We start from the raw sequence: 12664 nt of genomic DNA, 5'->3' as shown, positions 1-12664 counted from the left end.
TATTTTCATAACTTCTTCATGAGGTAGGTGAGCTCTCCTCTTTTACAGACGGGCTTCTGAGGCACAGAGATTTGCCCAAGGTCAAACTCAAACTGACAGCAGAGTATAGAGGAAAACTCAGCTCTCTTGAGTTTCTAATACCTTATCTAATAACTTAATCACAGGATCATATTTCTTCCTTGCTGTAAACATAATTTCAGATTAATTTATGCCCTGATTCCTCCTAGCATTTATGAATGCACAAAGTTTCATTCACTTAAATCATCCCATTGGCCAAGAAATTTGCCAGCAAGAGCCAACTCGTGGATAAAGGCCTTAGATGACAAGTCTCTGGGGAAAGAACTTCCTTCCTCTTAACTACGCGCGAGACAGAATCCAAACTCAGTTGTCTCATTGAGAAATACCCTAATTATATAACATGCAAGGCCAAGAATGCATTTCTGCTTAAAATCTGAACTGTGATCTCCAAAAATACAGATGTCTTGTTAATATTAAAGGCAACAACAGAGCAAAGGATCTGAATAAATTAACTTATCTGTACTTTTGCTAATACTGAGAGGTGTCTCCTTGTCGCCAAAAATACATACAAACATTTACAATACAAATAACAAAGGAAAACCTTGTGAAACTCACAATGATCCACCTTAATTTAGCTAAACAATAATATATGGAAACATTTCTACAGCCTTTTATGTATAGTAAATACTGAAAAATTGTATTTTAATTGTAAAATTGTTTAAAGAAATGTGTTCATTGTCACTGGGAGGGTACAACAGTTTTCACTGCTCTGCTATAAAACTAATGAGCTGCAATCTACGGTTCTTTTTTAATAGTTATGCTTTGTAAATTATTAAGGTAGTAACTACAAAATGTTTTCCTGTTTCAGATGTTACAGTCGGATCACAGGCTCATAAAATCCAGAACAAAAGAGGTTAGCAGTTTGGTATTCATTTATTTCAGAATAAAATTGGTCAGAATTTTTTTCTTAAAATGTTTCTCAAAAAAAGGTTTTCATTCAGAAAAAATAAAATCACATTTTGCTTTCCAATTTTGAAGCATCATAAGTTTATTTTAGGATTATCTTTATTCTTTTTAGATTATTTCATGACAGCAGTAGTAGATCACAACATATTGAAATACCAAATTGTTTCATTACAGCAATAGGAGAAAATATTTTAACTAGGAAAAAAGCTATTCTCATCTTTATTAAGTACAAACTGCCCTTAAAGCGTTTAAAAATGAAAAATAATTTATAAGCTATGGACCACATTATGTTCTGGAATAATATTAATATTTGAAAACAAAAAAGAAATTTTGAGTGAAACTGTGAAATTCTAAAACTGATTGTAAAATATCATCAGAATTTCATTCTTCCATTTTTTAAGGAATTCCACAAAACACGTTCCCCACAACTGGGAAAAGAAAGGCTTTGAAAAGTAAACATTTCATACAAAATGGAAATTGTGATTTTTTTTTTAACTAGCTCAGTGCACAGTTTAACAAAGGCAGAGACCAATTACATTATAATTTTGAACCTCTGTGCTTCCTAGCAATTACTGTGAGACCTAACTTACCCTTTCTGCTCCAATCTTTTTCTTTCCCTATAGGGTCAGCCAGTTCAGCTCTTTCATCACTTCTGAGAGCTCTGTCCTACCAAATCCCCAGCACAAATCTCAAAAGAATACGTGTATTTTAAAGCTATCTGAGGACTGTGTGAGACTCTGTGGTCAGCTCTGCTCCCTTTCATTGTGCCAACTACCAAGCAAGTTGTCACACAACAAGAACCCAAAGATGTCTGAATTCAACACGCTGACGTCTGCTACCGTGTTGCTCCAAGTAAAATTTATTTTGCCCCTGCACCTGCATTCAGATGACCCTTTACTAAATTTTTGCCGACATTTTTATTTACAGGAAACATAGAAACTGGTTATTATTTATGCTCAGACTAAGGCACACCATCCCGGCAGGAGCATTCGCACCTTCTTGCAGGTTCCACTCCCCTGTGCCAATATAAATGAGCTGGGCTCAGAGGATCTAACACTAGTCTCCCAATGGTTTCAGTCAGGATTTGTTCCGATACAGCCACTGGAGCTGACTTAGGCTGAAGTGGAAGAGGATATTTTCAAAGGAAAGTTCATGTTCATTCACTTACGTTTCATGGGTCCCAAAAAAGAAGATGGGGTATTTATTTGCTGGAGGCTTCACAGCTCCCTCCGGGAGTTCATCAATCTGTGAGACAGAGATGGACAAAGAATTGTTACTAAATGTCAGGTCCCTCGTGGCCACCAGGAGAGCCGAGAACCACTAGCAAGCCCTGGAAAAGCTAGTGCAGGCATCTCCCATCCTTGGGCGGTCCCGTTCTGTGCTGTTCGTGGCTGCCTTCAATTTTACAATGTGTGAGCACTTGCATGTACCTCAGCGAGCGTGGACCTACGCTCAGAGAGAAGGGCCAGAGCATTCAAACAGCATTGTTGTAGCAACCTGTTGACAACCTCCCAGAGCAAACCAGTGCCATTCTGGCACAGAGCAGGTACGGTACAAGAGACAGGTCACATAGCAAGCGTCCATCACACTGCCCTGCCGGACTACATTATACCACTAGCCCCTCCTATTAGAGTTCCCAAACCCAACCTTTAGCACACGTATCTCATACCCACATTTGTACCAGCGAGAAACCTCATGTTCAAGTAGACAATTTCAATATCATCTTTATGAAAAATACGAATCATCTGACTTCCCCTAATACGCTTGAATTTGTGATATACAAAAGGGTTTTGTACCTTCTCTGGGATGGGGCAGGGAAGACGGCTGTGGATTATTCAGTCAGTCAGGCATGTCAGCATACAAAGTATTTACAAATGTCAGCATATGACAGAGATTTCAGTGAGACAACAGAAGAATCAATGAGCAGACATGAAGTTTTAATGACTTCATGAGCATTATAATACATAAAGGCAATAAAATCAAGTCTGTTCAATTTTAGTGCTAAATTGAGATACTGGCTCATCAAAAGCATCCAAGCCCAGAGGGCAATCCTGTCTGTCTCACATGGCCACCTAAATAACTTATACAATAACTGGGGAACAGATGGCATCTCTGAGAATCTGCGGAGGGAAAACCAGTCAATTTCATGTTGGTGCTTCCTCATGGTGACGGTGACGTCTAGTGTAAAATGTGTAACTCGCTCCAGGGAGCAAGGTCTGGGACTCTCCTTCCCCTGAAGTGTCCTAACTACTGCTCTCCGGTCATCGTTCCTCTGTGCATGCCCCCTCTTCTTTCCTCTTCTCTCCTGGCCTCACATCTCTTAAGACAAGGCTGCACAGCTGCTTGGGGCAGGGAAGGTTAGGGTGCTCTTCTGAGCTACAGAAGGGATTGGGACAAATCCTTCAGACTGAACAGGACCTAGCATCCAGTCTCCCAGTTTCTGAGCAAGAGCACTGATTGCGAGGCATAAGGTCTGGCTCATGTCTATTAGGCCATATCTAATTCTTCAGTCTTCTCCAAGAGAATAAACAGAGTTCAGGTGCCTACCTCACAAAAACCAGAAGCATAGCACAGCTTTAAATAAGATCTAAGCGCCCGTCTTCTCAGAAATGGCACTTCTGAGCCTACATAGGCGCCTAAAAGTAAATGCCCATGGAACTCGCAGGCGAGGCAGAGAGAGCCCAATGAACCTAGATATCTATGGGGCAACACAAGAGAGCAGGTGAATGGCTTGCCACCTGGGTCTTAGGCAACCCAGTCTCAGCATAAGCATACTGAATCCTGCCGAATGTCACTGGAACTGAAAACAAAGCGCTGACATATCAGTGTTGCAAGGAATCGGCTCTTCAGTGCAGAAAGGAGAGAGAACCCTGCATGGTTTGTCTCAGGACGCCAGGCCCACGTACGCTCTCCTTTTCTTTTCCTGCCTAAGAACCCCAAACACTGAATTCTTGTCGATTAATAAACAACAGATTGTTTTCAAAGGATGTTCTCTTTCTCTGTAAAGCATCTGCTGGCTACATAGTTCTCAAAGGAGCAAGAGCTTTGACAGGAATTTAAGTCTTTTTGGTCCTGCTGAAAGGCCACCCGTTGGAGACCCTGAAACCAGAGCCACGCTTGCAGCTGCAGTTTCACAGGGTTCCTTTCTGCAAAAGAAATGGATGCAGATCTTTTAGGCCTAAGTGGAGTATTCTCTGAAATTATACGTAAATTGGGAGATGTAAGAGCACTTCCAAACCATGCGCTGGCTCCTTTCTGCGGCAAGACCCAGGAGCACAGGAGCTGCCACCCCACCAGTGCGGCATGTGGATGAAGGGGCCTTGGGTCACTGGACCACAGGCCAGCATGCCCTCACTGCACAGCACAGGTGCTGCGGGGGAGAATCCGTAATGGTCAGAGGTGTCATACACTTTGTGGGTATAGCAATCATACAACTGGCTTTATTTATTAAAGCTAATGAACTGATAAATAAAAGAACATATTATGTAAATGTACATAAAAGAAGAATATACGCCAGCTGAAGATGGAAACTAGCACTCAGTTTTAGTTCAGCTGTGTGTTAAGAAGACACAGAAACAGGCTGACAGGCTGTTCTGGGGGTCCTCTTCATCACCAAGAATATACAGAGGAAAGACTGCCAAAAATGCTATTCCGGGACTATTTCCTGATATTCACTATGTCTTTTTAAGTAAGTGCTCATAATCTTGTAATTTTCTCAACAATTCATCATTTAAATACAGGTATTAAGACTGTAATGGTGAAAAAAAGACTGTGAGGAGGAAAAACTCTGAAACTCACTTTACAGACTGGTTGCAAGTCAGGGAGATAACATCTTGCACTCTGCAACACATTTTATGGGTGCTTAAAGCTGCAAGTATCTAAGCTTTGGATGAACAAAGACTATGCTGGCAATTTACCAAGTACCTGGGTAAGACACCTCAGCTGTCTGGATTATATAGTCCTCTTCCTTTTTCTTATGACAAGGAAGGTGTCCAGTAAGAGACTGCACCCCAGAAAAACGCAGACCCCACCAAGTGAGATGAGTGCTGCCTCCTAGGACTCGAGCGGGAACCCTGGGCTGCCTTATAGAGCAGTGCAGCCTGCTTACTGCCGCAGCCCTTTAAAAATTCCTCATGAAATAAAGCTAACAGCTGTAAACGATCAGTAATGCAGAAGAATGAAGCTACGCTTAGTGGGGAATGCTGACCAGAAGGGATCTTACATCACAGTGTCTTACGCTCCAAGCAGCGAGGATCTTCTCCTCCGCACCGTCCCAAGCACAGCTAAGCCTCATGTCATATTCCCGGCACCTCATATTGTTAGCTAAGGAGTAGCACCCCGCAGGATGAAGGACAGTGCACGCATCCGTCACACAGCTCACCTGCTCCCCATTTCGTGGCATATTTCTTTATTCATTTGAGTATCCCCACTGACTATGTATCATCGCAGGAAACCATAAAAGAGCTTTTCACAGCTCTTGAAAGCTAGCATATACATACAAACACACACAGTATGAATCTGTGCTAAACATTTCAAGGATAGGCCATTAATCCTCCCACTCTAACATTTCATTGTGCAGCTGAGGTCAAGACTCTTCCTGCCTTCACTGATTTTGCTGTGAGCTCCCCATCTCTCAGGCTTACGCATCTAGCACTATACCAAGTTGAATATGAATCGACAGTGATAGCCACAGTTCCAGCGAGTTTAGTGAAGGATCAGACCCTCTCTGCTGTTGGGAAAGTTCTCTTCCCTTTTTACCTGCTTTACCAGACTCCCTGCATTAGAAAGCACAAGAAGAGAGCTTTGCACAGGCCATCTATTCACAGCAAAACCCCTCAGCCCACCGAATGCTGAGGCCCCAAATGCTTATTTAGCTGCAGACCAACCCCAGCACTCCTCGACGACTACTGCTGTTTTGTAGCGAGGGAAAGCGAGCAGTACAGCAACTGTTCTGCAGCCCCCTGCTGCTATCCTCCGCCACAGCTTATTCCCAGCCTACAAGATGATTTGGTTAAATATGCTGAAGGTTTGGATCTGATTTTTTCCCCCATTTCAGCAAGATCAAAGTGAGAGAGAATGAGTGAGAGACAGAGAGAGAGAGAGAGAGAGAAAGAAAAAAATAAAAAGAGCAAGAAAAGCATCAGTGCCTCGAACCAGGAACAAAAGAGATGAGTGCGCCCATACTAGGACATAGTGTTGTAGTCACAGAAACCTCACTAATGACTAAAGCATCTGTCTATCAGCGAGCCAGCCTGCTATTGCATTTTGCTCCTGGAAGGAAACAAACAGATTCTAAAATGCCCGTTATAACCTGCAATCAAACAGGAGATTCATCCCCTCCTGAACCAGAGCAGACAGTGGGCTGGAGCTTGCTGCCACAGAAATCAGAGAGAGCAGGGCATGGCGTGCAAATCTGATACGTGCATCGGCAACATCATGGGCAGTCGCTTCAATTAAGGCTAAAATTAAAGCAGGTGGTTTCAGATTTCGAGTTTTATCCCCTTTACTCCCGTTGCTGTCATCTGCTTAATGAATAACAATCGCTTTCTTTTTGCACAGCCTCAGCAGAGCTGCACTTCCCAGCATTTGTTTGCCAACCAAGCAGCCGAGCTTTAAAGACGTTAACTGTGCTTTTTTTTTTTTTTTTTTTCCTTTCCTCCTGGTAAACAAATGCCGGGCTTCTAGGGTCAGGAACCCTGAACAGAAAATTCAGCCTGGACCTCACAAACCAGAGCAGGGCTTTATCAAGCGGTGTTGCTAGGGACTACCAATGTGTGAGCAAAAAATCTTTCTCCTTACATTGTAGCTTGCAGGCTGGGATGTATACGTAGCTGGAACGTTTGCTCTCAGTGGAACTGAGCAACTGCTGCCTTCTCAGGTAGTATTTTTAACCGGTTCCCATAGCCCAGGCTTGGCAGTACTCATACACCACAATACCTTGCTCCTACAGCAGCTCCACTGAGGCGAAGGAGCCGGGAGAGAGGCGCTGCCTGCAGGCTGCACGGGGGCGGCAGGACCGCAGCCCTGCAAAGACCTGCCCGGGACGAGAGCCGCAGCTCCCCGCAGCACCAATCGCCCCGCTGCCTGCGTGGGGGTAACGGGGCATATTTGGGACAGGAGAGGAGCTCCCTGCGAGGGCTGCCGCAGCGCCGGGGGAAGCGGCGTGCCCTCCCAGCTGTTCTGCTCTGCACAGCTCTGCGTTCCCTGCAAAAGGGGAAACGCACAGGGAGAGAAACTGCAAGTTTTGTCTCTGTGTTTGTCTATGCAAAGAAGTTTTCTGTGGGGTTTTAAGTTATTACAGCAGCCAGGCAAGGGGCAGTTCTGCCTGTCATAGTCGAACGGCACCCCGGGCATTTCTCCTTCCGCTGGGAGGGACAGCAGGTACCATCGCATATGGCCATCACGAAATCTCTGTGCCACAGACGCACTGCGGTTCAGGAAGAGGAACCCTAGGCTTTCAGGGTGGCTTTCTGACCAGAACAGCTCCCAGAACCTGTTCCATTACGTTCCAACAGAATTTTACACTGCCAAAAACTGCATTATGCCAAAGTGCCTACCAGGGCCTCACGTACAGGCAAGAAAGCTTTACTTCAGTACGCAGAGATACATATGCAGGCACAGGAAACCATCAGAATAAGTCCTTTTAGTGTGCAAAAAGAGGGAATTAAAACTGCAGAGCAGTAATCACTGATTTTTTTGACATACTGTAAATGCCTTTTATTGGCAAAAGCACACAGAAACATTGCAGAGATCAGTATCTCCCACTGAAATCCCTGGAGTCACTGCACAGCAGTCAAGCAAAGACCTACAGTATTTTTGCTGGAAAGTGGTTAAAGTTGCCCAACACAGGCGAGCAGCTTGGTCTTTTGCAGTTAGCTTAATAACAAAAGTCTAGATAGATAAAAGCTATTATTAAAATAGGATATTTTTGCTTTTGCATAAACTGGCATTTTTATTTACATGAATATAAATATGTTTTTAATAGCTAATGATTCTGGAAGTCAGCACTATGGCAGTAGCTTTTCTCAACCGTTATATAAAATACTGTTCTGTAAAATGTAAAATATTATTTTTCCCAGAGGATCCTGAAATGAAAAAAAAAAAAAAAACCCCAACACAAAAACAGGGACTCAAATTCTGTGGTACTTACATCGAACATTCCCACTAAAGCTGGTTGGAGACTGCAGAATTCGTCTCTCACTTATCAGGACTATATGATATTTGAACAAGAGCACTGCTCTTTCCCTACCGTACATCAGGACTACTAGGGTTGGAACGCTGGCATATGCACTTTTTCACCCATTAAAACAGATAACCCGGTGAAGGCTGAGACCAGAAGCAGAATCCAACTTAATAAGGTAGAATTGCACAGCTACAAAAGTAAAAATTAAAAAAAAAAAGTCTCTGGGCATGAGAGAGTGCTACCAGCAAAAACAAAAAGCAAAACAAGATTAAAAACAGCAGAGCATACTTTTGCGCACAGCTGAAAATGGCTGAAGGGTACCCTGCAGACAGCCAGAAACGACAATATAAAGACATCAATCCTTCTTTTTCTTCTGTGCATGCTCAGGACCTCAACAAGATAGAAAGAAGACAATGAAGGGTTAGTCTGAGTCCTAACAATGCTGGCAGGCAATGCCTCGCTAGGAAAGATCAGCAGTCTTGAAGCTGAGTTCAGCCCCTTTACATCCCTAATTAGCAGCATATTTGTAAGACAGAAACTTGAAATACACTTTCTGCAGAGCTGCTTTAATCTTCAGTATGAAAATGGGGCCAAAGCTTAGTTCTGCGTGACTAGTATTTATATGCGTGGCTTTGTAGATAACAGATCGATTCACAGGCTTAAAGTTCTCCACCAGCTTTAGTGGCTGGTGGACAGAAGATCATCACAGAAGACTCAGGAGATGCAGAGTCCAGTCCCAGCTCTGCCCCTAGCCTCTAGGATCATGCGGGCCACATCACTGTACCTCCTTCGGTTTCACTTCTAGAAATGGGGACAATGGTACTGTTCTCCCCACAAAGCGCTTGAGGTCCACTGATGAAAAGCTAGGTATTACTAATAACAAATACTGTCAGCTTTGTCAGAAGAGGATTTCAGGTTACCAAAGTGTAACCTTCCAGATGGCCACGTACCACAGTGACACTGCTGCAGAACTGCTCCATTTTCTCAGATGAAGTGTTTCCCTGCCACAGTCAGGCTCTTCCTTGTAATAATTCAGGGACACATCAGACGATTTTATCAAATCAGACAAAAGGAGAAAAGTGAAAGAGATATCAAGTTTCCACGTGTTTTGTGATAACAGGCTGTCTGCTAGCAGACTGACAGATGATTAGCCCATATGTTGAGAGAAAGCTTGCAGTGTAAGCTCAACCACAACATTAGACAGCAGAGAATCCACACAAACGCCAGCCAGAGAAAAATAAACTTCTTAAGTTTCACAGCTCACAAAACTACTTTTTATATGTGGATGGATGGGGAGAGGTTGCTCATTTTCAACAAATATTGCCAGCTCTGAGGCATTTTGTGTTTATTTCGTTTTTCCTTCAAGTATAAGCGTAGTGAAGCTTTGCTATCTTTTGTTGGAATAATTCCTGAGATATCAAAACACTGTTAAAAAGGGAGATCCATCTGAGCAAACCACAGTGAGCCCACTAACACCAAATTTGGGCAGTTTCTGATGACAACATTTGATTATCCTAGTTTATCATCTTACTACAAATATTTTTATTTTGAAATATGTGCAACAAATACACATATACAAATGTGTTTGGAAGACAAACCGCACATAAAATCAAATTAAATAGTCAAGGCATTAACAAAGAAGAAATATTATGGCCTGTACAAACACCACCCATCTCTCCTGCCGTTCTCTTCTTGTAAGCCAAAGGGACATTGTAAGTCATACCGTCTTGTCCCCCAAAGTATGCAGAGATAAATTCTGCCACTTTCCACATCATATGTGCTAGAAAGAGTGGATGAATGGTACAAGAACTCATGAAGTGATTGAGGAATATTTTTGGGCCTTCCAATATTTACACTGGAATTTTATTATTTCATTGATTTTGTTTGTGTTTAAGGAAAAATGTTATATTTATCAGATAGGATGTTTTGGTCAGTTAACTTATCAAAACCATTTCATTCAGGCACAGCCTGCCTAGAGTGTTGACATTTGGCCAAACACACTCAAGCAACATTAATACTCAAGGCTCATCTATTTCACATATCCGAAATTCCACTATTCAAGCTTTTATTAAAAGAAGTGTTGCTAGTCCTTATACCTATATTGGCACACTTAAAGCCAAAGGGAAGCAAATTTCTAGAAGACTGCTAGTCTCCCTGAGTGGGCTGGCTTATTTTACTATTTCTTTTCCAACGTAACTTACTTCAAAAAAAAAAAAAAAGTCAATTAAAAACTGGAACGGTACAAAATTTCCAGGCTGAAGAGCATCAAGAGTCCCAGTGCAATATTTGGTCCAGCTTCCCACAAAGTACACAAACGCTGTTGACAGTATGGCTTGCGGCTCAGTTCATTTCGAGTAAGGAACTGTGACCGACGGCGACTGCAGGCCCCAGAATATGATCCTCCAGCTCACACAAGGGTGGACACAAACATACTGGAGACAACGAAGGGAGCAATCTGCTTCTACTGCCACAGCCCTAAGGCTCCTGCTAGTGAGGCCTCATGTTCGACACTTTGGAGGTTTAACTATCACTTGGGCCTCTGGGTACAGAAAACCTTCCTGCTCGTGTCCTCTGTGGCCTGTTCTGTGAGCATCAGGTCTGCAGCTAAGGACTGTATTAGGGGACTGAAACACTTCTTTTCACTGAACCAGAGCATGCAGTTATAAAAATGCTTACTGTTAATCAGAAAAGAACATAAAATCTTTGTCCCTTGAAAGCACTGAACATGTTGAGTGTCCCGCAACCCTTTGAGGCTGGGTTCAGCGGTACGGATGAGAATGAGTGAATGGCGAGACATCTAAGCATACACTGAGCTTTACTATGCGGCTTTCTACGGACCCACAGGCCCACATAAGACTCATAGTCTTAAATACCTGAGTGTAGGCGTTCACACTAGAACATCTATTTGCAGGATTTAAGCAACCGCTTCAAAACACAGCCTTTTCTTCTACAGTTCTTCATAAACCAATTTACTTGCTACCTACCCTAGTCCAGGGTGAACCTCCTTTTGCAAGCACAGCCTGGCCACAACAGCTGATCTGCACAGGCACTGCAGGAGCCACCCAAGCAAGCGTCTTTTTGCAGGCAGTGAGTATGATGGAGGTCCCTGAACAGACATTACATTCCTAGTGCTGAGGAGGGAGGAAGGGCAGGCACAATCAGAGCACCAAACTGGGGCACTTACGGGGCTCGTGTGAACACGGTAGACTGTGACTCTTCAGGGAGAGGCCCGAGTCCAGATGTGGGGGCTACGGGATGGGTATCATCCCCCAAATGCCATCTGAGGACAGGCCAAGTACTTTGCTGTGATGCAAGTAACGTGAAGAACGATAACAAGAACGCAGTCTGAAGGGAGGGAGAAACAATGAACTTTAATTACAAAACCAGTGACACAGCAGAGTGATTTGCAGTAGTTTTTCATTCAAACTCAGGTTTTCCTGCTCGGCCTGCTGAAAAACTGGAAACTCGTACCTGCAGAGGAGCTCAGGGTCCGCAGCAAGCCTACGGTTGCTATAAACCAAACAACTGTTGGTAAATAATTGTTTTCATTATTCCCCCAGCCTTAACCACCATCTACGGTACAAAACATCCAATTAAACCGGCAGACTATTTGGCTAACGTGGAACTTCTGCCTCTGTGGACTGGGGCCCTAAAACTGCTAAACAGAAAGAGATTCATGAAGTCATAACGGTTTATGCACAGCAGTCAAGCCCTGCTTTCGTATTTTTATTGGTTCTGCTTTCTATCTCGGCGCTGATTTTCAGGGGCTGTCACAGTGTTGTCAGATACTCTCTTAGCAAAGGCCCTCAGTCTAGGTTAAACTCTTAGGAATTTTAATCTGTCTGCCTAAAGAGAGTCAGGAGCGAGTTTTTCCAAGTCACTTCATACTCCTTCCCACTCGCCTGTTCTTCTGCTTCCAAAACCACTGACTGACAGTTTTAATTTAGTCTTCATTTTCTTCTGACCAAAAATGTCATTTTGCTTAGTTTTACTTAGATACTCCCTAAAAGGTGCACAACATTCTTTATCAAAATGAACATTTTCCTCAAAAAGAAAAAAAAAAAAGTCTCAAGAAGCAGCTTACAGGAAGGAAACTACATACAAATATTCAAAGCACCCCAACACATATGCACATATCTAGGAACTTAAATACTAATTACTAAATCATGTTGAAAAAAAATTACTCAAGGGTAATACTAAAAATGTGACAGACAGAAAGATGTATTTTTTTAGAGCTGCAAGTGACATTAAAGTCAGAGACAAGTTGAATACATCAATATGGCAGTGAGCAGACTTGCTAGGGTGGCATTTCCATCGTTCTAAAAAACACATAATTAAAAATTCTACATCACAAACACTAGTTTTCAGCATGCGAGTACTCTCTTTGCTTTTGATGTTAATTTAAATGGATTAACCGCGGGCTTTAAGTTGCTTATATGTTTATATATTTGTAGGATTAAGACCTACTTTGTAACTTCCCTTCTCGAATTTGTGTTA

The 12664-nt window shown here is 42.8% G+C and overlaps 1 protein-coding gene across 1 annotated transcript in view; it reads right to left on the bottom strand.

Annotated features, from left to right (window-relative positions):
- Nucleotides 1-12664, bottom strand: part of HDGFL3 (HDGF like 3) — a 40338-nt gene that overhangs the window by 13990 nt on the left and 13684 nt on the right. Inside the window, exon 2 of the mRNA XM_068958019.1 lies at nt 2153-2229. Coding sequence (XP_068814120.1) covers nt 2153-2229 — 77 coding nt within the window. The remainder of the gene's footprint in view (nt 1-2152; nt 2230-12664) is intronic.

Source organism: Struthio camelus, chromosome 12 (genome assembly GCF_040807025.1).
Source record: "Struthio camelus isolate bStrCam1 chromosome 12, bStrCam1.hap1, whole genome shotgun sequence".
In the NCBI taxonomy this organism is placed as follows: Eukaryota; Metazoa; Chordata; class Aves; order Struthioniformes; family Struthionidae; genus Struthio; species Struthio camelus.
This window is presented reverse-complemented; position numbering and strand designations above follow the sequence as displayed.